This window comes from Grammomys surdaster, unplaced genomic scaffold (assembly GCF_004785775.1).
Source record: "Grammomys surdaster isolate TR1022 unplaced genomic scaffold, NIH_TR_1.0 125896, whole genome shotgun sequence".
Classification (NCBI taxonomy): domain Eukaryota; kingdom Metazoa; phylum Chordata; class Mammalia; order Rodentia; family Muridae; genus Grammomys; species Grammomys surdaster.
Window position 1 is genome coordinate 2,191,789 of NW_021620720.1, and position 22,635 is coordinate 2,214,423.

Below are 22,635 nucleotides of genomic sequence, written 5' to 3' on the forward strand. Positions count from 1 at the left end.
GTCATGTAGATCACAGAGGTGGAGAGGAACAGCCGTGGTCATGTAGATCACAGAGGTGGAGAGGAGTGGCCGTGGTCATGTAGATCACAGAGATAGAGAGGAGAGGCCGTGGTCATGTAGATCACAGAGGTGGAGAGGAGAGGCCGTGGTCATGTAGATCACAGAGATGGAGAGGAGAGGCCGTGGTCATGTAGATCACAGAGGTGGAGAGGAACAGCCGTGGTCATGTAGATCACAGAGGTGGAGAGGAGAGGCCGTGGTCATGTAGATCACAGAGGTGGAGAGGAACAGCCGTGGTCATGTGGTTCCTTTTGCTTTCTTCCATTTGGAAACATTTACGTCTCAGAGTCTGAAATCTTTGTCTAAAGTAAAATAAATGTAAAAGGCCAGACAAAAACTTAGCATGGTTAAGTGCAGTATATCCTTGCACTAACCACTGACGGCTGGTTATCTATGTAGTGTGTTTATTAATGCATATAGTAAATTAAGCTGTTCATTTTGCAGATCCACGATATTTTTCATGTTTTTCCTCAAACTCATGAAGATGAAATTGAGTTTATTTTTGCCTCTGAATGCAAAACAGGTTTTCGTCATCTGTATAAAATCACGTCCATTTTAAAGGAGAGCAAATATAAACGGTCCAGTGGTGGACTACCTGCCCCAAGTAAGACGCCTTCCTTATTTATGTTCTTAATGTCTTTATGTTTTATTTGTTTTGTATATATGCATCATAGAGCAAGGATGAGCAGGTCAGAAGACAGCTTGTAGGAGTCACTTGTGTCCTTCTCCTGTGTGAGTTTCAAAGACCAAACTCAGGGCATCAGACCTTTACCCACTGAGCCATCTCACCAGCCATAATGTCTTTTTTATATTCTTTGTAAACATCAGGACTTGCTTCAGTAAACTTACATATATTAACTGAAATTCAAGTCTGGGCATACAGAAAACAGAGCAAGTTCTCAATGAATACATAATAAGTTGTTAATAGTGGGTAATCTCTGAGTGATCGGAATACCTGTTCTTATGACTCCTTTGCCTTGGTTACAGTTTTAGTTTGTCTGATATGAGCACACAGTGCTTACTGTAGCAGCACGTACACTAATGCTCAGAGGAAAGAAGACCTCCGTGCTATTCTGGGATGTAAATAACGTAAAGAAAAAGAGAAAAAAGAAAAAGACATGGTCTCACTGCATAGGTCTGGCTGGCCTAGAACTCACAGAGATGTGCGTGCCTCTGTCTCCCAAGTGAAAACGTGGGATTGAAAGCTTGTGCCACTACACTAGGCTTTAAAAACTTTTGCAAAATAAAACTACTATAGGGATATTAGAGAGAGAGCCCTGAGGTTAAGAGCACTTGCTATTCTTGCAGAGAGCCCAGATTCTATTCCCAGCTCCTACATGGCAGCTCACAACTACCCATAACTCCAGCTCCAGGGGACCCAGTGCTGTCTTCTGTCTCTTCCATGGACAATGACCAGGCATATATGTGGTACACATGCCTATTTGCAGGTGTTCATACATGCACATACAATAAAAATAAATAAATCTTTTAAAACTATATATTTAAAAAATAAATCTTTTAAAACTACATATATACTTATATATGTGTAGTATATGTCATATATACATATGGTATATGTAGCATATGTATTTGTTTATCTAGCGCTTCTTGATCGATGCCTGGGTTGCTTCATATGACACTGCTATGACCGTATATGTTTGTTTCTTGGCTTTCTGTTGTCTTGGGAGTAGCTACCAGAATGTCAATGCATGACTCATAGATTCTATCTAATTTTCATCATTATCAAACTGATGGTAAGGGTTACACTTTTTTATATTTCTAACAGCAATATGCAAGGGCTTTCATTTCTTTGTGGGTTTATTTGTTTATGTTTAGGAGATTTTTTGATTATTTAATTTCTACATGTATGAGTGTTTGCCTGCATGTATGCCTGTGTACAACATGTATGCCTGGTACTTGTAGAAGTCAGAGAAAAGAATAGATATCCTGGAACTAGAGTTACAGATGGTTGTGAGCCACCATGTAGGATCTGGGAACCAAACCTGGGTCCTCTGCAAGAACAAGTGCTCTTAACTGCTGTCACCAAGCCAGTCTGAAGAGGCATCCTGAGGTTTTCCTTAATGGTGAGAGAAATACCTATTCAAGTCCTTAGGATTTTCTGAATGGTCTTTTAATTACTGCCATTTGGGGAGCAGTGATCTTAAATCCAACCAAGTAAATACTATGTATGACTCTGTACTAATCTTGAAAGATAGACCAGGTCTTATAAATCCCAAATAGAGAGTGTCTTTCCGTGAGCTTCAGCTTAGGTTAGCCCGGGACTCAAACTTGCCTTGCTAGTTCCGAACTCCGTGGCTCTGGAGTAAGTGCACTCACACCGGAAAGGAACAAAAAACTAAAACAATTCAGAAGCAACAATGTATCTTGCAATCTGTTACTACTCGGTGAAGGCCAGCCTCAGAATGAGGTCCCTGCTCCCTCAGACCCTCTTTGCAGTGCTCGGCCATATATGTATGTATATTTTTTTAGTTGCTTCATCTCAGGTTTTTGTACTTTGTATGTTCTCTTGGTTTGTGTTTTTTTTTCTTTCTCCTTCTTTCTTTCTCCCTGTTATAGCTGTGATGTGAAACTCCTGTTGTTCATACCAATGTGCTATATAACACTCCATTTCCCCTTCATAAAATAGCAAGCTACACATCTGTGTCTCAGAAAAATAAAGTTGATTTCTTAACTCACTATCCGTAGCTGTTGTCAGAGATCTTGGCAGCTGGAAGAGAGAAATGGTTTTCATTTTCCAATCTCTTCCTTAGACCTCTGAGGAGACCCCATCCAGACAGACTCTCAGACAGACACATGGGGCATTTGACATTAGTGTGGCTAAAAACAGCCAATTTATTTTTTGGCAAATGAAAAAGAAGTGCATTAAGTTTTTCTCTTGCTTGCTTTTAAAGTGGCTTGTTGTGTTTCCAGAGCCGAATGTCTTGTCAGCTTGCAGGCCTCCGTATTGAGTCAGTATGCAGGCAGGCAGGCAGGCAGGCAGGCAGGCACTGTGCGTCTGGCCTTACCGTGTGGCGGCACACTCCTTTGATTCCAGCACTGAGGAAGCAGGAGTGGGTACATCTCTGTGAGTTCCAGGACAGTTCTTGGTGTACATAGCCAATTCCAGGGCAGCCAGGTTACATAGTCAAACTCTGCCTCAAATGCATTTTCCTGTTTTCCTTTTCTGCGTGAGTGTTTGGGTTTGTTTTTTTTTTAAGGAGGGGAGGGAGACGTTAGTCATCATTCTTGAATATTTTTTTTTTTTTTTTTTTTTTTTTTTTTTGGTTTTTCGAGACAGGGTTTCTCTGTATAGCCCGGGATGTCCTGGAACTCACTCTGTAGACCAGGCTGGCCTCGAACTCAGAAATCCGCCTGCCTCTGCCTCCCGAGTGCTGGGATTAAAGGCGTGCGCCACCACCGCCCGGCTCTTGAATATTTTAAAAATGTGTAAGTTGGTTTTGTTGTCATTAGGTTGTTTGTTTGTTTGTTTGACACAAGGCCTTACTGTATAGGCCTGACTGTCCTGGAACTCACTATAAAGACCAGGCTGGCCTCAAACTTGCAGAGATCCGCCTCCCCTTGCCTCCCAAGTCCTAGGACTAAAAGTGTGTGCCACCATGCCTAGCTAGGTTTTTTAGCTGTAATTTTTAGTAACCATTTGAAATAACTAAATACCATTTAGTACAATATGACCAACAATTGTCTTTATCTAGTTCCTAAACATTGTTATTACCTCAAACCTAACATTGATTTTGTTTTTGTTTTATTGCAGCTTTTTTTGAAAAGACAGTTTAGAAAAATTTTCTACTTTGTTTCATTTGCTTATGATCTAGAATAAAGTACTGAATTTTGATTGTATTTATCTTCAGGTGATTTCAAGTGTCCTATCAAAGAGGAAATCGCAATTACCAGTGGTGAATGGGAAGTACTTGGCCGGCATGGATCTAATGTATGTCTTTTTATTCTACTAACATGTTTGATCAACCTCTGCTCTGCATATAAAGTGCAGAAAAATGAATAATGTGTGAGTGTGTGTGTGTGTGTCTGTGTGTCTGTGTGTGTGTGTTCCCAGTGTTTTACAGTACTGAGTTAGGGCCTAAAGAATGCAAGTTGTTACAAAGGAAGAGTGTTAGTTTAGTCAGGGTATGGATACACACCTTTCCTTACAACAGCAGGGAGGCAGAGGCAGGCGAATCTCTGTGAGGCTGAGGCCAGCCTGGTCTGCATAGCAAGTTTCAGGATACCCAGGGCTATCCAGTAAGACCCTGTCTTTAAAAATATTTATTTTAAATTATAATGCTTACCTATTTTATGGCTATAGTCGTAAGATACATTCCAGTTACTAATGATTGCCATTTTGAATTATTTTATTATATTATTTTTTTATGGGGGTGTTCTGCCTGCATGTATGTGCACCACATGCACACCTGGTACCTGTGAAGGCCAAAAGAGTGTGTCAGATCCCCCAGATCTGGAGTTACAAACAGTTGTTAGCTCCATGTACCTGCTGAGAATAGAACCAAAGTCCTATGGAAGCGAAGCCAATACTTTTAAGCACTCACCATCATTCCAGCCCAAGATCACTATTTTTAGATATATCATTGCCATTTAGTAAGGAAACAATTTGTATGTTTAGGGTTTGACAAAACTGTGACTTAGCAAATAACCTTAAAATTATTTTTTTTAGACTTGATAGACTGTTCATATTTTTAATTGGAAATTATATCTAGCATTCCTGAGGTAGAAAATTTTTTTCATTTACCTGTTATCTTATCTCACAGATTTAACCTTTTAAACTTAGGTTAACAGGGAAGCGCTCTGGGCTGAGCGAGCAGCTTTCCATAACAATCCAATGAGAGCATATGTTTGTGAGTTTCTAGGTCTACACTAGGGATTAGACGCAGCCTGAAGACAGACGCTGGGCAGGTGCTCTAGATTTAAGCTACATCCCAGCTATTCTTGTGTTCTTTGAGACTGGGTCTTTCCTGCTGAGTTTCCAGGTTGGCCTTGAACTTCTCTCTGTAGAGCAAACAGGCCACAAATCTCATTGTGGAATTCTAGGTTCTAATAACAAAACTTATGCTGAGGTAAGTTTCCTGAGCCATGTCTCAGTAGGTGAAGGCACTTGCTGCTGAGCCTCACAGCCAGATTTGCATTCTGGGAGCCTACATGGTTGAAGGACAGGTGTGACTCTCTCATTTTGTCCTCTATTTGCCACATGTATGCAATGCCACTGGTGCATGCACACAAACACACAAGCACACATGCACGCACACACGCATGCACACATGCACAGACACAGAGAGGCAGACACATACACAAAACTATTTAATTGCAGGAATTGTAGCAGTTGGCATTAAGAGCTACTGGATGATTCTGATAGAACCCCAGAGTTGAATGAGCAAAGGATTGTTTGGACAACCTAGTTTTTGGACATTCTAGTTTTTGTGGTGTGTTTATTCCTCTCAATTTTTTCCCTATTTCTCTATATGTTTGCTTTGTTTCTTGTTTTTTTTTTATTATTATTATTATTTTTAATTTCTTTTTTTTTTAACATGAAATGCTTTTTTATAGCATGTTTTACAAGGGGAGGGGGTAAGAGGGGCCAGGTGGTGGAAAAGTACAAAATCTTCTTGGCCTGTGCCTTGAAACATGTCATGGTCTATACGGTACACTGCCTTGAATTATGATCTACCTGCTGTTCTTCAGAAGATATGGTACACTGCTTGAGTTATGGTCTCCATGGTATTCTTAAGAAGATATGGTACTCTGCTTTGAGTCTATCTGCAGTTGCTAAGCAGGATCTTGCAGTTGCCAAGCTTCAGAGGACATTGTGCAGGTGGGGAAAGGTAGGGGGTGAGGGTAAGGGCAAGGGTCCTGGCTTCTGGCATCTCCCCCTTCTATTTAGTTAGAGAAGGCGTCTTATGATCAATCCCAACTATGTGAATTTTGAATTTGGATGTCTAATTATGGGGGGTCTTAGACAAGTTCACAACCCCAAAACACTGATGTGAGACGAGTCACATCGATGGTCGAAGGCTTTAGGCTGTCGACGATGGGCAACATCAAGGGACTCCGATGTGGGTGAAAGGAGGGTGAGAGCCCTGTCTTAGGCCATGTAGGCTGCACCCACTCCCAGCACCACACACTCCTTTTCGGCTGCATTGGGTGGGCCCCTGGGAAGTGGACCTACAATAATCCCGTCATTGGGCTAACTCACAGCCATCCTAGTCCCTTGTAAATGTTCAAGTTACCAACCATTTGTCAATTTGGGGTGTAATATTGTCATAAAGGAAGGCTCCCCAATGTTAGCGGCCATATCAAGGGCGGCCTTGGTTTAGGAAAAAGCCAATTTTTGTTGTGGTGATCAAGAGGCCAAGCTCTCTAGTGAGAGAAACGAGGGCAAAGCCAGGCATACCAGGAACCCTTCTGGAGGGCATGGAAGTCTAGGGGTCGACCGTAGGGGGATTGTTTCTTGTTTTTATGTTGCCTTTTTCCTCCTCAGCTTTTACAAAAGTCCCTCTGTTCTACTCAGACTCCTCACAGCAACAGCTGCAGAGCCTTCAGGCTGCAGCTCATGTGACATACTCAGAACGTGGTCCCAGTCCAAGAGGGACCATGTTAGAAACACAGACTTAGCTCAACCCAGTCCTCCTCAGAAAGTAGTGGTAGGACCCAGCAATCTGCTCAACATCACTGGAGAGCCACTCTTACTGAGCAGAAGCTCTCACGTGAGGCAGAGAACATGGACTTGCATAAGGGGTAGTGTAGGGCCTCAGTGTAGGACCTGAGTCCCTGCCGGAAACCAGCCTTGACCTCCTGGAGGCATGACACATGCCTTTGGGGATTCTTGAATGTTTGTTTCCTACAGTAGTTGTGTGCATTTAGGGATGGATGCATCTATTTTAAAAAGTTAGTAGTGAAGGGTGTGTGGGTATATGTGTGAGAAAGACAGACATTTAAGATACTTTTAGAATCTCCTTTATTTCTATAAAGCATTTTTAAATTCTAGAAAATTTTCAGTAGGCTAGTAGAATATTTTTAAGGTAACAATGAAAGAAAACTGTTTTTTTTTGTTTGTTTGCTTTTGGTTTTTTGTTTTACTTTGTTTGGTTTTTTGAGACAGGGTTTCTCTGTGTAGTCCTCGCTGTCCTGGAACTCACTCTGTAGACCAGCTGGCCTCGAACTCAGAAATCCACCTGCCTCTGCCTTCCAAGTGCTGGGATTAAAGGCGTGCGCCACCACTGCCTTGCTGAGAAAACTGTTTCTTTAGATTGTTGTAGTTTGCATAGAATATTAAGTAATTCTGTTCCAGATAGTAACTTAAAAGATTTTATCCAGGGCTGGGGACACTGGGTCTTCTCCAGTGCCAGTGCTTAACCATAAAATCTATCCTTACATATTTACAAACTATACTGTTGCTGAAGCTGACTTCAGTGACTTCCCAGTTCAATAGATAAAATGCTTTTGCAAATTTGTAGGAAAGCTCTAAAAAGAAAGTACTAAGCTAGGAAAGAAATCAAATTAATCTTTTCTAAGTGGGCAAATGAGGTGTTGTATAGGGTATTCCCCAGAGGGATTTTCTATAAGGAAATAATTGTCCTATTTTAAGGCTAGTACACAGCGCACTCAGTCAGGACATTATCTCAAAAGTGTGTAACTCAGCCTTTTACCTTCTGGATAAGATCTGTTTTTAGCCATAAGGAAAACCAACTCACATTATCACTGGTAGAAAAAAAAAAGGACAAAAGAAGCTCAAGCCTGAGAACTCAGATGATTCTGTTGAAGATGGGGGCTATGCCGCTAGCTTGTCAGAACCGTGCTGGTATTGATTTGTGCTGTGACTCCCGCAGATCTGGGTCGATGAGGCCAGGAAGCTGGTGTACTTCGAAGGCACCAAAGACTCTCCTCTGGAGCATCATCTGTACGTGACCAGTTATGCAAACCCTGGCGACGTGGTGAGGCTGACTGACCGCGGCTACTCACATTCCTGCTGCCTCAGCCGGGTACTGTGTCCCAGCTGGGAGGGGATCCTTAGAAAGCCTGTGTTCACATAACATTCTTGTTGAGTAATGTGAAAGTTCAGGGTGACACTGGCCCACAGAAGCCTCATCTAGGAAAAGCATTGTGTTTGCAGCATTTGTCAAACCCCCATTGTCCTCTTGCCCTACGTTGTGTGTGTGACCACAGGCAGCCTTCCCTAACATCTTGTGGAAATCTATTGCTGTCTTTCTTTTTTTTTTTTTGGTTTTTCGAGACAGGGTTTCTCTGAGTAGCCCTGGCTGTCCTGGAACTCACTCTGTAGACCAGGCTAGCCTCGAACTCTCGAACTCAGAAATCCGCCTGCCTCTTATTGCTGTCTTTCTTTTCTCTAGCATTGTGACTTCTTCATAAGTAAGTACAGCAACCAGAAGAATCCACACTGCGTGTCCCTCTACAAACTCTCAAGTCCTGAAGATGACCCAGTCCATAAAACAAAAGAATTTTGGGCCACCATTTTGGATTCAGCAGGTACCTGGGCTTAAGTAGGATTGGTGTCACAGTGCACTGTGCTCGTGTCCTATGTCCATGTCTCTTGGGCTGTCTTCCCATTGCTCAGCCCTGCCTGTCCCTGAGCTACTGAGCTTCAGGTGGACCTCACTCCTGTTCTGTCAACTGCTGAAAATGAGCTGGGTTGCTTCTCATCTGAGCAGGAGCATGTCTGAAAAGCCTTTTTGAAAAGTGGATTAAGCTGGGTGGTGGTGGCGTACGTCTTTGATCCCAGCACTTGGGAGGCAGAGGCAGGTGGATTTCTGAGTTCGAGGCCAGCCTGGTCTACAGAGTGAGTGCCAGGACAGCCAGAGCTACACAGAGAAACCCTGTCGAAAAACCAAAAAAAAAAAAGAAAGAAAAGAAAAGTGGATTAAGATAAAATATTCTAAACAAGTAAGACCTTTTGAGCAGGAAGGGTGATAACCAGGGAATAACCAGTTGGCTGCTTTCTGGAAGTTTCAAGTCCGTACCATGGCCCTCTTAATAGTAACCAGCACACTTGCTTACTGTGGGAGCAAAGAGCACTGTAGAAAGACAGGCTCTCATTCTGTAGCACAGGCTTGACCTTACTCTGGAACCCCGGCTATCCCGAAACTCAGCAATCCTCAATCTTGGCCTCCTCAGTGCTGTTATTTCAGGCATGAGCTGATCTGTTTTCCAAATGCTTGCTTTCTGCATTAGTCACTTCCTGAGTCGCTGGGGCACAAAATCTGACAGACGTTTATGGAAAGGCTCATTCTGACTCCTGGTACAAGGTGCAGTCTATAGACTGGGAGTCATGGGGGCAGGGCGGGAACATTAGGTGACTGACAGTCACATGGTATGCACAGTCAGAAAGCAGAGAGATGCAGCTCCTCCACTCCCTTTTTTTCTGTTCTGTCAGGGACTCCAGCCTAAAGCATGCCATCCACATTGGAGGGTTCCTCTTCAATTAACAAGTCTAGACAGCCCCTCACAGACATAACTGAAAAGATTCCTATCTCAATCCTATTTTTTATTTATGTTACTGTGTATGTCCTCCCAAGTGGTGGGATTAAAGGTGGGGGCCACTGCTCCGTGCCAGCCACTACAATCTCTTACATGTAAAGAATAAACTTGTCTTATGTGTCTCTGACTTCAAATCTATTTTTATGTTAAGTATTTTCACTCATTACTTTTGACTAAAAGATTTACGTATCAATGTGGGGCTGCGGGTTCTGGAGAGATGGCTCAATGGTTAAGAGTACTGGCTGCTCTTCTAGAGGTCCTGAGTTCAATTCCCAGCAACCACATGGTGACTCACAACCATCTGAAGTGGGATCTGATGCCCTCTTCTGGTGTGCCTGAATACAGTGTGCTACATAAATAAATAAATCTTTTTTTAAAAAAAAAAGTGGGGCTGAGGAGATGGCTTAGTGGGTAAGAGTGCTTGCTGTATGACCACCAGGGCCTGAGTTCAAATCCTCAGCACCTATATAACAGCCAGATATACCCGTGTGTGCTTGTAATTCTGCACTGGAGAAAGGACATGGATTGATCTCAGGACCTTAATAGTCAGTCAGCTGTACAGAAATGGCAAGTTTTTGAGTCAGGGATTGTTTGAGGCAGTAGGGTGGAAACTGATAAGGGCGGGCACCTGGTATCTTTCTTTGGCCATCAAGTAAACGTGTACAGGTACAGAAACCTTCGCACTCACACCTGTACCACACACATACACATTTGATGCAACACATACGAATAAGAAGCTGGGTGTCGTAGTATACACCTTCAATTTTAGCACTGAGAAGACAGAGGCAGGTGACTCTCTGTGAGTTTGAGGCCAGCCTGAAACAAGCTCAAGTTCCAGAACAGTCAGGACTATGTAGAGAGACCATAAATAAATAAATAAATAAATAAATAAATAAATAAATTTTTAGTATTTTTTTTTATTTCATGTGCATTGGAGTTTTCCCTGGCTGTATGTTCCTGGGGGAGGAGGAGGATATCAGATCACCTGGAACTGGAGTTACAAACAGTTGTGAGCTGCATTGTGGGTACTGGGAATTAAACCCAGGTCGTCCGGAAGAACAGTCAATGCTCTTAACTACTGAGCCATCTCTCCAGCTCCCTTAAATAATTTTTTTTTAATATTTAAACTGGTACAGACCAAAGGATTCGTGTGTACTTTAAAGTTCAGGAATACGGTTGGCAGTAACCTCTGCTTGGTGTGACATCACTGTGCGCAGGCCCTGAGAGGAAGATGGCGTAGCCTTAGTGAGCTAAAGACTGGGGATGGCTAAGCTGAATACGAGACTCTTGGCCCCGCCCACAGCTTTCTGGACAGGTCTGCTGCTGGTCAGGTGGGCGGTTTAACCACTGACAAGTGAAGAGTGAACTTGGTACCAGATATTTCATTCTGCACATAAACACCTCCTAGGCTCCAAGAGCTATGCAAAACTCCGTGTGCCTGCGTCTGAAAAAGACAGCTTGGTCTTCATTCATTCCGTTTTTTTAATGCCTGCTTATTGCTTGTCTTACCTGAGAGAGGGATAGCAGTTGTCGGTGGGCAGGGGGCTGAGTCTTGATACTTCCTTCTTGGACTTGAGGTTGCACGGCTCCTCTGAGGACTTCTTTATGGCTCTGTTGCTACCCACAGGTCCTCTTCCTGACTATACCCCTCCAGAAATTTTTTCTTTTGAAAGTACTACTGGATTTACACTGTATGGAATGTTGTATAAGCCTCATGACCTACAACCTGGAAAGAAATACCCCACTGTGCTCTTCATATATGGTGGTCCCCAGGTGAGTATATAAACTCATATAAATATATATACAAACATATATATTTTTAGGTGATTGTTCTTATGTGTATGAGTATTTCTTTCTGCATGTGTGTCTGTGCATCATGTGCCTACCTGATGCCTGCAGAGTTCAGAAGAGTGTCAGATCCCCTGGAACAGTAGTTACAGACACTGTGAGCTTCCATGTGGTGCTGGGAATAGAACCTGAGGCCTCTGGAAGAGCAGCCAGTGCTCTTAACCATCTCTCCAGCTGTGATTTTTGGTTTTGGTTTTTGTTTTTAATGTCTAGATAGTTAAGATAGAATTCGAAGGCTGGACATGGTGATGCACATTTATAATCCTAGCCCTTGGGAGGCAGAAGCAGGAAGATGGCTGCCAGCAAGTGGGTAGGAACACTGGCTGTGCAAGCAAGAGTTCTAATCCCAACCTTCATGTCAGGTAAAAAGCTGAGTGTGTTTGTGTGCCTGGAGCCCTCATCCTGTGGGGGTGACGGCAGGAGGATCACTAGGTTTGCCTGGCTCTGGGCTCAGTGAGAGACCTCTTTTGAAAGGAATAAGGCAAAGGAGTGATAGACCAGGATACCCGGAAGCATCCTTCTCTGATCTCTGCACAGTGAGTACAGAGTACAGAGCACGTGACTGCTGAATAAACGCTGTTAAGCAGAGCATCGTGGACGGGGAACTGGTGGTCAGTCCTTCCAGTGCTTGCTTTTGCTTCAGATTCAGTTCCCAGAACCACAGAAATAAATTAAAATTAGAAATAAGATATTTATGCCTGCTTACATAGATTTTCTATTGAATCCTTCAGTAAATTAGAATATGATTACAGCATTTTTATAATGCTATTCTTGGACTCAGTAATATCCTTTATAGTTTTATTCAATTATTTACTCTCTGATACATCTAAACCTTATATTATGTAGAAAATAAGGTAAAAGTAAAGTAGCAAAGCCATTAACTCCAAATAATTATGTTGTATATTAAGTCATTTGCTGTCATTAAGTATGTTTCATAAGCAAAATAATCATAGTCTGCATTATAGCTATTGGCATACATCAGGAGCAATGTAAATTAGGCTTCTGCTAAAAATAGGAAATTTTAGGGGTGGAAAAATGGCTTAGTGGTTAAGAGCACCACACCTACTGTTCTTCCAGAGGTCTGAAGTTCAATTCCCAGCAACCACATGGCAGCTGATGCCCTCTTCTGGCATGCCTGTATACATGCAGATAGAACATTCATATACATAAAAGAAATAATTTTAAAAATTTTAAAGACATGAAATTTAGTGGGCTGTGATGGTGTGTGCCTTTAATGGGAAACAGGCAGGCAAATCTCTTGAGTTCAAGATCAAACTGTTCAGGAGAGCTAGGGATACATAGTGAAACCCTGTTTTGAGAAAATCAAGAGAAACAACCCACAACAAATAAAAACAATAAAACATACACACATAACGACAAGGAAGCAGAAAGTAACAAGTACTGTGTCAAGAACTTAAGAGCTTTATACGACTTAGCATCAAAACCAGATTTTAAGATTCCTTGATGTAAGTAATTTATTTTAAAAATTTAGCCATGTGAAAGGATATCTGTTATCATTAACCATCAGGGAAATGCAGCCCAGAACCACAGTGGGTATTACCATCCGAACCCATTAGGAGGCTGTTAAAGTGGACTGTGTTAGGTGAGATGTGGAGAAATCGGACCCTGGTCCAGTGTTGGTGAAACCTAGAGTGATGTGGCCACTACACAGATAGCATGGTGGCTCCTCAGAAAACCAAGCTCGAAATCGCCTTTTCCCTTGTGCATTCGTACCCCAAAGAAGTGAAACCAGATATAGGAAGAGCTATTTATATATCCATTTACACACGGACCAGGAGACAGAAGCATCCCAGGAACCTGATAACAGATGGATGTGTGAATAAATACAATACCGTATAAACAGAAAATGAGGGCCAGTGAGATGGATCAGAGGGCGAAAGCACTTGTTGCCAAGACTTACAGTCCACGTTCAGGTTCTAGGACCCATGTGGGGGAGGAAGGATCCAGCTTCAGGAGCTAGTCTTCTGACTGTTACACACACACCATGGCATACACACCACACAAAACATTAAACATGGGATGGGCCTTGGTGGTGCACACCTTTAGTTCCAGCACTTGGGAGGCAGAGGAAGGTGGATCCCTGAGTTTGAGGCCAGCCTGGTCTACAGAGTGAGTTCCAGGACAGCCAGGACTACACAGAGAAAACCTATCTCGAAAAACAAAAGTTTAAACATGCAGTGAAATGTTATTCGTCCTTAAAAGGGGGAAGGGGACCAATAAGATGGTACAGCAGGTCAGAGTGCCTGAGGCCAAGCCTACCACATTCCGTGGCCACATGGTGGAAGGAAAGAGCTAACTCCCTCTTCTGACCTGTGCACACACCCACATACCCAGAGAGAGAATAGCTATTTTTTAGTTTTGTTTTTTTAATTAATTAGGAAGCTGACACCTGCTACAACATTGTGAAGCATGAGAATATTGTGTGCAGTGAATCCAGCCAGTCATAAAGGATAAGTGCACTTCTCCCTTTGCACGAGGTTCCTGTAATAGGCAGATTGAGACGCAGTAGCGGTTGACAAAGACTAGCCTGGAATGGCGTGCTGGTGAATGGCGTGGCTGCTGCTGGAGGCGGAGAAGGGTCTGGACATGGATAATGGATGTGGGTGTGCATTGCTGTGACTGAACTTGTACACATGCACTGGTAAAAGTTGTGTCTGTTTTACCATGATAAAATTATCACCAACTCAATTTTAGTTATTTCGAATGTTTAACAAATATAACTATAGCCAGGCAGTGGTGGCACACGCCTTTAGTCCCAGCACTTGGGAGGCAGAGGCAGGCGGATTTCTGAGTTCGAGGCCAGCCTGGTCTACAGAGTGAGTTCCAGGACAGCCAGGGGTACACAGAGAAACCCTGTCTTGAAAAACCAAAACAAACAAACAAACAAAAAAAACAAATACAACTATGCTTTTTCTTCGCACTTAATGAAATCAACAAGTCTGCATGTTGTTTTTTAAAAGATGTGACTTGATAATGTGTTGATTTCCTTCCCAGCATGCTCTTGGGAAACATACAGACGTGGTTGATAGGATGAGCCGGTGTTGTTTGCCAGGAGATTTTTCCATGAGATTTCAGCGACTGTAGGGCCTCTGATATGCAGCCCCCAGGAAGACTATTCATCTTCCTTGAATCCTCAAAGGGATTAATCCTGTAAAAATTCCTTAATGTAAAACCAGATCTTTCTGTTAGCACACAATCTTGTAAAATGCTTGATCCTACAAGACTGCAGTGGTCCTGAGGCCCAGACCGTGTTCTTTCTTAGACTGTATGTAGACTGGAATATTGGCTACAATGCCATAGTTCCCAGAATCAAGTGAGTTACTTTGTTCCTAAGCACATCCATTTCTGTAGGTCAAAAGAAGGCAAAGGCGTGGGCTGAGGTCTGATGCAGGTGAAGTTGGGGCTGAGAGTGCAGCTCTGTGAATGATTGAATACATAAATAGAAGAGAGGTTTGTTTGTTTGGGATGGGGATCTTGATATACATGTGTCTCCCTGGCTAATCTTGAGCTTTTCCTGTAGACCAAGGTAATCTCAAATTTGTAGTGACCTACCTGCTCCTGAGTGCTGGGATTACAAGTATAAGCCAACATGCCCAGCAATGCATAAATATTTATTTAAAAGGTACTCACATTCTTTAAAATGTCACAGATACCTTTGTACAAATAGAAATTAGAACAGATGCTTATTTAATAAGGGCATTTACTGCCAAACCAGACAATCTGAGTTCAATCTCAGGGAACTACATAGTGAAAGAGAACTGACTCCTTCAAGTTGCCCTCTGACCTGTCTATTCTCTCTCTCTCTTTCTCTCTCTCTCTCTCTCTCCCTCTCTCTCTCTCTCTGTTTCTTTCTCTCTTTCACACACACACACATACACAAATAAGTATAAACAATCTGCCCATACGTATTATATATAATATACATATATTTGTGTGTCTATACATACATATATATATACATATATACATATATACATATAATATAAAATGTTTTCAAGCAGATGAAGCAGATGATAGCATTGGAGTTTGGAGAATTGTTTCTGAAGAAGAGTGTTTGGGCTCCCAGTTATTCTCAGATCACTTCTTGGAGAAGCAGGAGGCCTCCAGATTGCAAAGGCAAGCCTGTCACTGGGGCCTGAGTGTCTACATCAGACAATTGAGGTTGTCTTTGTAATAACAAGGAAAGAAGTGAGGTCATTTTTCTAAACTGCTTATAATGTGTTTTATGCCTCTGTCTTAGTTACTCTTCTACTGCTATGACAAAGGCATGACCAAGGCAACTTATGAAAGAACACATTTCATTGGGTGCTTGCTTAGAGTGTCAGAGGGTGAGTCATCATGGTGGGGACCAGGCAGGCAGTCAGGCAGGCAAGCAGGCGGGCAAGCAGGCGGGTAGCCGGGCAGGCATTGGAGTAGTAGCTAAGAGCGTACATCATGATTCATAGGAAAAGGCAGAGAGAAGGCTATCTCAGAATAGCATGGACTTTTAAAATCACAAAGACCACTCCTGGTGACACACCTCTTCCGACAAGACCAGATTTCCTAATCCTTCCAAACAGTTCCACCAACTGGGGACCAAACATTCAAATATGAGCCTATGGGGGCTGTTCTCATTCACACCACCACAGCCTTGCAGTTCTTTATCTGGTGTCTCCTTCTAAAAAAACTTTTACCCACCAAGTTCCCTATTGCTGAGATTCCTTATCTCCATTTTGTTTTCATCCATTCAAAAAATAGTGGAGGTCCTATTTTATACACAGTGAAAAGAAACAGTTTCTGCTAAGCCTTCTTCCATGCAGAAGGAACAATAAGCAGGTCCTAGAGTAAGAATCCCTTTGATACTGTGGGTGTAGGGTGGGGCTGAGCTCACAGTAGGGAGGGTAGCAGTAGACGCAGGTCACCCAAGGCCTACATAATCTACCCAGTGTTCACATAGTCTAAGGTCACAATGGCCACAGAGGCCACCTTGGGCTAAGGCTCAGCTCAGTGGTAGAAGACTAACCTGGCATTTGTGAGATTAAGTTCAGCTCACAGCCCCAAATGCACAGGGTGAGGGTGAGAGGTGAGGTAGCTTTTATCTATCTATCTATCCATCCATCCATCTACCATCCATCCATCACCTATCTGTCCATCATCCAGCCGTCTATTGTGAAGGATAGTGGAAGCAGGAAGGAGCTAAGCAACAGTCATGTCTCACATTTTGAAAATATCACTGTTTCTGCTGAAGAGACAGACTGTGGAGTAGGAGACTAGAAGCAGGAAGGGCAGTTTGGCTGCTGTCACCATGTCCTTAGACACAGTACAGAGAGGGCAGGGTGGGCTCTTGCTCCCTTCCCTTCTTTCTCACACCACTTAACCACACTCAGTTCTTCCTACCATTTTAACAGAAAAACTAGCAAATCAGACATCACAAAAATTAAAACCTTTAGCAGGTGGGTGTGGAGGCTCACACCTTCGATCAGTTTGATCTCCAGCCTGGTCTACGTATTAAGACTCTGTCTCAAAAAAAAAGTAAGAAAACCTTTCAACCACGACGATGGCTCAGCCAGCTGAGGAGTTTGCCACACATGCAAGCCTGACAGTCTTAGATTCCCTGAGCCATGAGTCCCAATATTGTCCCCCCCCCAGATGCTTTCATGGATCATTAGTGTATACATGCATACCTCACAGTAGTCATAATACATTTTTGCTTGTGTGTTTGTTTTTGAGACAGGGTTTCTCTGTGTAGCCCTGGCTGTCCTGGAACTCACTCTGTAGACCAGGCTGGCCTCAAACTCACAAAGATCCACCTGCCTCTGTGTCCTGAGTGCTGGGATTAAAGGTGTGCACCACCACCACAAGCTCCTCATTTAATTGTTATTAATAACTGCAAGTCCAGTTAATGCTGCTTATGTGTGCTGATAACTGAGTTTTTAAAACTTAAATACTTGAATGGACATCTCAAAGCATACAGATACATGGTAGTAACCGTGCATAGGAGAGAATACACAAACTCCTTAGTTACCAGGGAGCTCCAGGTCAATGCCTCCGTGTGAGCAGAGCCTCCCACAATACAGTAGGCAAGGAAATGGCACAGCTGCTTTAGTGAACTGAAGCATTTGTTTAAACTAATGTAATAAGTTTGCATATGTTTATGAGAGACCTCGTGATCTAGGGGCTTTTTTTAGGTTTTGAGATGAGGTCTTACTTTATTTCCCAGGCTAGCCAAAATCCCAGGCTTAAGTGGTCTTCCTGACTCAGCTTCCTCAGTAGATCAAACTATAGACTTTAGTGCCCCAGCCCTCCCCAGCCCTCCCACATTATGTTGTGTTTATATGTGTGCATGCATATACAATGTCGGGGGTGGTGTGCCACAGTGTGCATGTAGAGACCAGAGAACAACTTTGTGACATTTTCTCTTACCTTTAATGGATTCCAGAAATCAAACTCAGGTCACCTGACTTGCACAGCAGGCTTTTTCCCTACCAAGCCATCTCTCCATGCCATCTTTTTTCTTTATTTGAGATAGGGTCTCAATGTGTAACCCTGACTGGCCTAGAACTCACTTTATAGGCCAGGATGGCCTCAAATTCACAGAGATCCGCCTGCCTCTGCTCCAAGAGCTGGGATTAAAGGTGTGGGCCACCATGCTGGGCTCCTCATTTTAATAAGAACCTCTTTTTAGTGTCTGTCTTAGTGTCCAGCACTGTTAATTACAGTCTCATGTTGCTTTACAACCCAGAAACTTTCTGGAAAATGTCACTAGGCTATTTCATCATTGGACAGGCGTCATAGAGTATATGTTTATACAAACCTAGCTGGCACACTCCGTATGACTTCTCCATGCAGTGGTGACATGCAACAAGCGTGCAAATGTGTAAGACTGCTGCAGTGGAACCACATTGTTATATGAACCTTTTTGTGTGTATGGCACTGGGCATGAACCCAGGACTTTCTGCATACTAATTACTCAGTCCATGACTAGGCTACACAAATAACTAAACTCTTTTCATTATCATTAGCAGGAGGACACACCAAATAATGATTTAAAAAATATAGTATGAGCCTGGTAGTGCACACCTGTAATCTCAGCTTTGGGGGAGCTGGAGGCAGAAGCAGGAAGATGACAAGTTTAAAACCTGATTCATACTGAATGGGATCAAGTCCAGCCTCAACAACTTAGACTCTCTAAAAATAAAAATAGAGACCTGAGGGCTGGGTAGTGGTGGTGGGCTATGCTTTTGATCCGAGCACTCTGGGGACAGAGACAGACACATCTATATGAGTTCAAGGAGAGCCTGGTCTATAGATCGAGTTCTAGGACAGCCAGGGCTATACAGAAATACCCTGTCTCAAACAAATAAACAACAAAAAAGGGCCCCGAGGCTGTAGCTCAGTAGTAAGCATTGCCTACGAGTGTAGGGCCCTTGGTTCAGTCCCAACTATGAAACACACACACCAGTAAGCTAGTCCTCTGTTACCAGCCATCGTTCAGTGTACCCTCAGAACACTGGCAGTGCAGAAGCTTGTTCACACTAACATTGCCCCAAACACAGGAGTAATGCACCGTGTCGCACCAGCTGTGCTGTCATTAGGCATTTTCAGCTCTGCCATGGTCCCACGGGACCACCATTCCATGAGTGCCCTGAGTTGACTGAAACATGAGCGTGTGGGGTGTGGCTCCCTCCTCTCAGTGGCTACAGCTCCGTTTCTAGGACAGCCCCAGACACAGTCACTCTCTCCGTCACTTTGAAGTGTAGTCTCTAGCATGATAAACTGATTTAAAAATCATGATACTTTTACACTAATTTGTCTAACAGGAGAAAAATAACCAGACTGATGACAGTGTTCATTAAAACGCTACACCTCCTCACTGTCACTCAGCAACAACTGCAGGAGAGACAAGTGGGACAAGAACGTGTTAATTTTCCTTGTCACTGTTACTTGGATGTCACATTCTTTGGTGTAGATAATTGAGCAACTTTCTCTGGGGTGGATTAACTTCCCTTACTTACACCTTAATTATCTGAGCCAGAGTGGAGTCTGCAGTTGTTGGTGTTTGCTGTGAAGCTTTAAGACGGAGACTGGGTGTGAACGACACAAACTCGTCTAGACTTGAGTAAATTTAAAGGATCCCCTCACACTCCTGTTTCAAAGGGAAGGGAGTAGTTAGTACACTCAGCTTCCTGGTGCTCACGCGGCTCCATCTCGTGTTCCGTATGCTGTCACGTCACTTCACTGAAGATGTGCTTCTCTTCCAGGTGCAGCTGGTGAACAATCGGTTTAAAGGAGTCAAGTATTTCCGCCTGAACACCCTAGCCTCCCTGGGCTATGTGGTTGTGGTGATAGACAACAGGGGATCCTGTCACCGAGGGCTCAAATTTGAAGGCGCCTTTAAATATAAAATGGTGTGTGAACATAGAGCACTTTCTTTTCAGATGTTTTCATTTTCTTTGAGTTGGGGGAGGACCTGAGTGACAAAGTGAGGGAGCACGTGTTAGAATTGAGCAGTGGGAAGGAAGGCACAGTTGGGTTTGCATTGTACTCACTCCTGGATACCTGTATGTAACTCCCAAGAGCTGAGATAGAACCACTTCTGCATAAAAGTACTCTTCCAGGTTGTACCCGCACCTCCCCACAAAGCAGCCCCATTTAGCTTGCAGAGCCCCATTTACAGGCTGAGGAATAATTGAGATTTGTTCTGTCCTCTGTGAAGAGGGAAACCAACTGGTTAGTTCCTTCCTTGTGACAAGCCTCTTTCTCTCTGCAGGAAGCTTTAAATGCTACCTTTTAGAGATGCCCCAGGTCCTTTCTGCTGCTTTGGGAAATGATGACAGGCTGATGTTCCTTTTGCACAGTAAGGCAGTCCCTGAGGGCGCCAGTGTGCTGGACATGCTGAGTAAGGCATGGGATGCTCTCCCACAGACAGTCCTTTGACCTTATGTTGTATTCTCATGTAAGTTTTTGGTTGTTTTATTTTTTGGTTTTGGCTCAGTGAAGTGAGACTGTGTGCACTGGCAGGCCAAGTGATACCCTGGGTGGTACTGGCAGGAATTAAGCGATCCAGAGCTTTGCTAGAGGCAACATGCTGGGAAAGAGGAAGTTAGGGCCTCGGGTAATGCCCTCTGTTTTGCTGCACTTAAGTGCTAAAAGGAGAAGTAAAATTAATCTCTTAAAGGGGCTGAATTTTTGTCTTTGGATAGAGGAAGGCTTGTTACAAGGAAGTTGCTGGCCTCTTAGCAGACAACAGAACAAATGGAGTGGGAGACACACTATAGCTAGGGACAGTGTGGGTAGTGACAGGAAAGGCCTGGTGACTAACCCCCATCAGCCAGCGGAGTAGGGGTAGTAGCAAGTCCTTACCTATAGATACATTTTTATTTTACATTTCCTGAGGCAAAATAGAATATCACTTGTTAATAAACTCTAATGTGAAAAAAGAAACTCTCCAGGAATTTTTAGTAAAAACATGAAACAGCTTAAAAAAAATATTCTCTAAGACTAGTGTACATCAGAACCAGTGAGCTTCCCCCTTTTTGACAGGGTCAGATAGAAATCGATGACCAAGTGGAAGGACTCCAGTACCTGGCATCTCAGTATGACTTCATTGACTTGGACCGAGTGGGCATCCACGGCTGGTCTTACGGTGGCTACCTCTCCCTGATGGCGTTAATGCAGAGGTCTGATATCTTCCGGGTATGTAGCTATTGTTATATTTCTGTGTTTGTTTGTTTTCTTGATTTTGGGGGTTGTTTTAGGCAGAGTTTCTCTGTGTAGTCCTGGCTGGCCTGGAACTCAGAGATTTCCTTGCCTCTGCCTCCCAAGACAGACTTCTCTGTTAATCGAAGACACCTGAAAATGATAATTTTTTTGACAGTCCACGGTGTTGTTAATATTGTAGAATGTTGGGTTTGTGTGGTTTACAACATGGGAAATGTGTCTTTTGTGTTAACATGGCTTTTTAAACACTTGTCAGCTTGGGCGGTAGTTTATAAAGATTAAAAGTCATGATTAGTAAAGCACACAAAGTTACTGGACTGTAGCTACTTGTGTACTTACTAAAACACATCTTTGTCCTACTCCCTGGTGCAGCCTCAACAGCTAGTGGTGCTTAACAGAGTAAGTCCTCAGTAGATCTGTGTCCAGCACAGGGCCCTAAATAAATCATGTTGAGTGAACTGAATATACGAGCTTATAATTCTTCAAATTCTTATAACTTTATACTGGAAAGGCTATATAAAGATGATAATTACTAAGCGAATAGGGATGAGTGGGTAGATGAGCTGTCCCTGCAAGGAAGCCTGCCGCCAAGCCTCACAGCCTGGGTTTGCTCCCCGGGACTCAAGTAGTGGGAGAGGGAGCCGACTCCTGAAGGCTGTCTCCACCTCTGCAGCCGTGCCACCTAACATGCACACCCATGCAGATTCTCACACACTTGTATGAAAGCGTCCTTTTTTTTTATTATTTTAAAAAAAGAAAGGAAGGGTGTAGTTAGATGGCCCAGCAGATGAAGTACCTGCTGCCAGGCCTGACACTGAGTGCGGCACCCACAGTGTAAGAGCAGACTGACCTTCCTGAGCATGTAGATAGCAAAAATACAAATTAAGAGCAGTAATTTTTATATCTTAATAATATACTTCTACTACACAATGAGCAATTTTTATTTTTTTGTTTTGGGGTTTGTTTTAAGACAAGCTGGCCTCTAACTTATTGTGTGGCTGAAGATAATCTGAACTTCTAATCCTTCTGCCTGCACCTTCTGAGTGCTGGGATTACAGGTGTGCAGCACTCTGCCCTGTTTATGGGAAGTAATTATTAGTAACAAAATAGCCAGGCACAGTGGCATGCACCTGTAATCCCGGGACCTGCGGCAGATAAGTTGCCAGCTTGAGGCTAGCCTGGACTACCTAATGAAACACTATCTGTAAAACAAAGGAAATTAATTAAAATATCTAAATATAAAACTACATAGAAGCTTTAAAATGAAGTGTTTTACTTACACATACTCCAGTCATCTTAAGTTCTGTATTGCTTAAGGAAAGAAGAAGCTACAGGAAGCAGAAATGTGAAACAGCGGGTGCTTTCTGTAGAGGAGGTTAGCAGTCTGTACCTGTTCCCAGAGGGGGATGGGTTCTCAAGGATGTCTTGTTCAGAATCTTTTTTGGATAAAGGAACCCGTGGTTTGGATTTCAGCTGTCCCCGTTTCAG

The 22,635-nt window shown here is 43.2% G+C and overlaps 1 protein-coding gene across 4 annotated transcripts in view; it reads left to right on the top strand.

The window, feature by feature from the left end:
* Dpp8 (dipeptidyl peptidase 8) overlaps positions 1 to 22,635 on the top strand; it is a 54,256-nt gene that overhangs the window by 23,696 nt on the left and 7,925 nt on the right. For 3 of the 4 annotated variants that reach the window (XM_028752320.1, XM_028752321.1, XM_028752322.1), the window contains exons 12-18: positions 505 to 664; positions 3,930 to 4,009; positions 7,914 to 8,066; positions 8,436 to 8,571; positions 11,207 to 11,352; positions 19,689 to 19,835; positions 20,971 to 21,123. In XM_028752320.1, the coding sequence (XP_028608153.1) occupies positions 505 to 664; positions 3,930 to 4,009; positions 7,914 to 8,066; positions 8,436 to 8,571; positions 11,207 to 11,352; positions 19,689 to 19,835; positions 20,971 to 21,123 (975 nt within the window). Of the gene's footprint in view, positions 1 to 504; positions 665 to 3,929; positions 4,010 to 7,913; positions 8,067 to 8,435; positions 8,572 to 11,206; positions 11,353 to 19,688; positions 19,836 to 20,197; positions 20,384 to 20,970; positions 21,124 to 22,635 lie in introns of all 4 variants that reach the window. The other variant, XR_003709354.1, reaches the window with a different exon arrangement.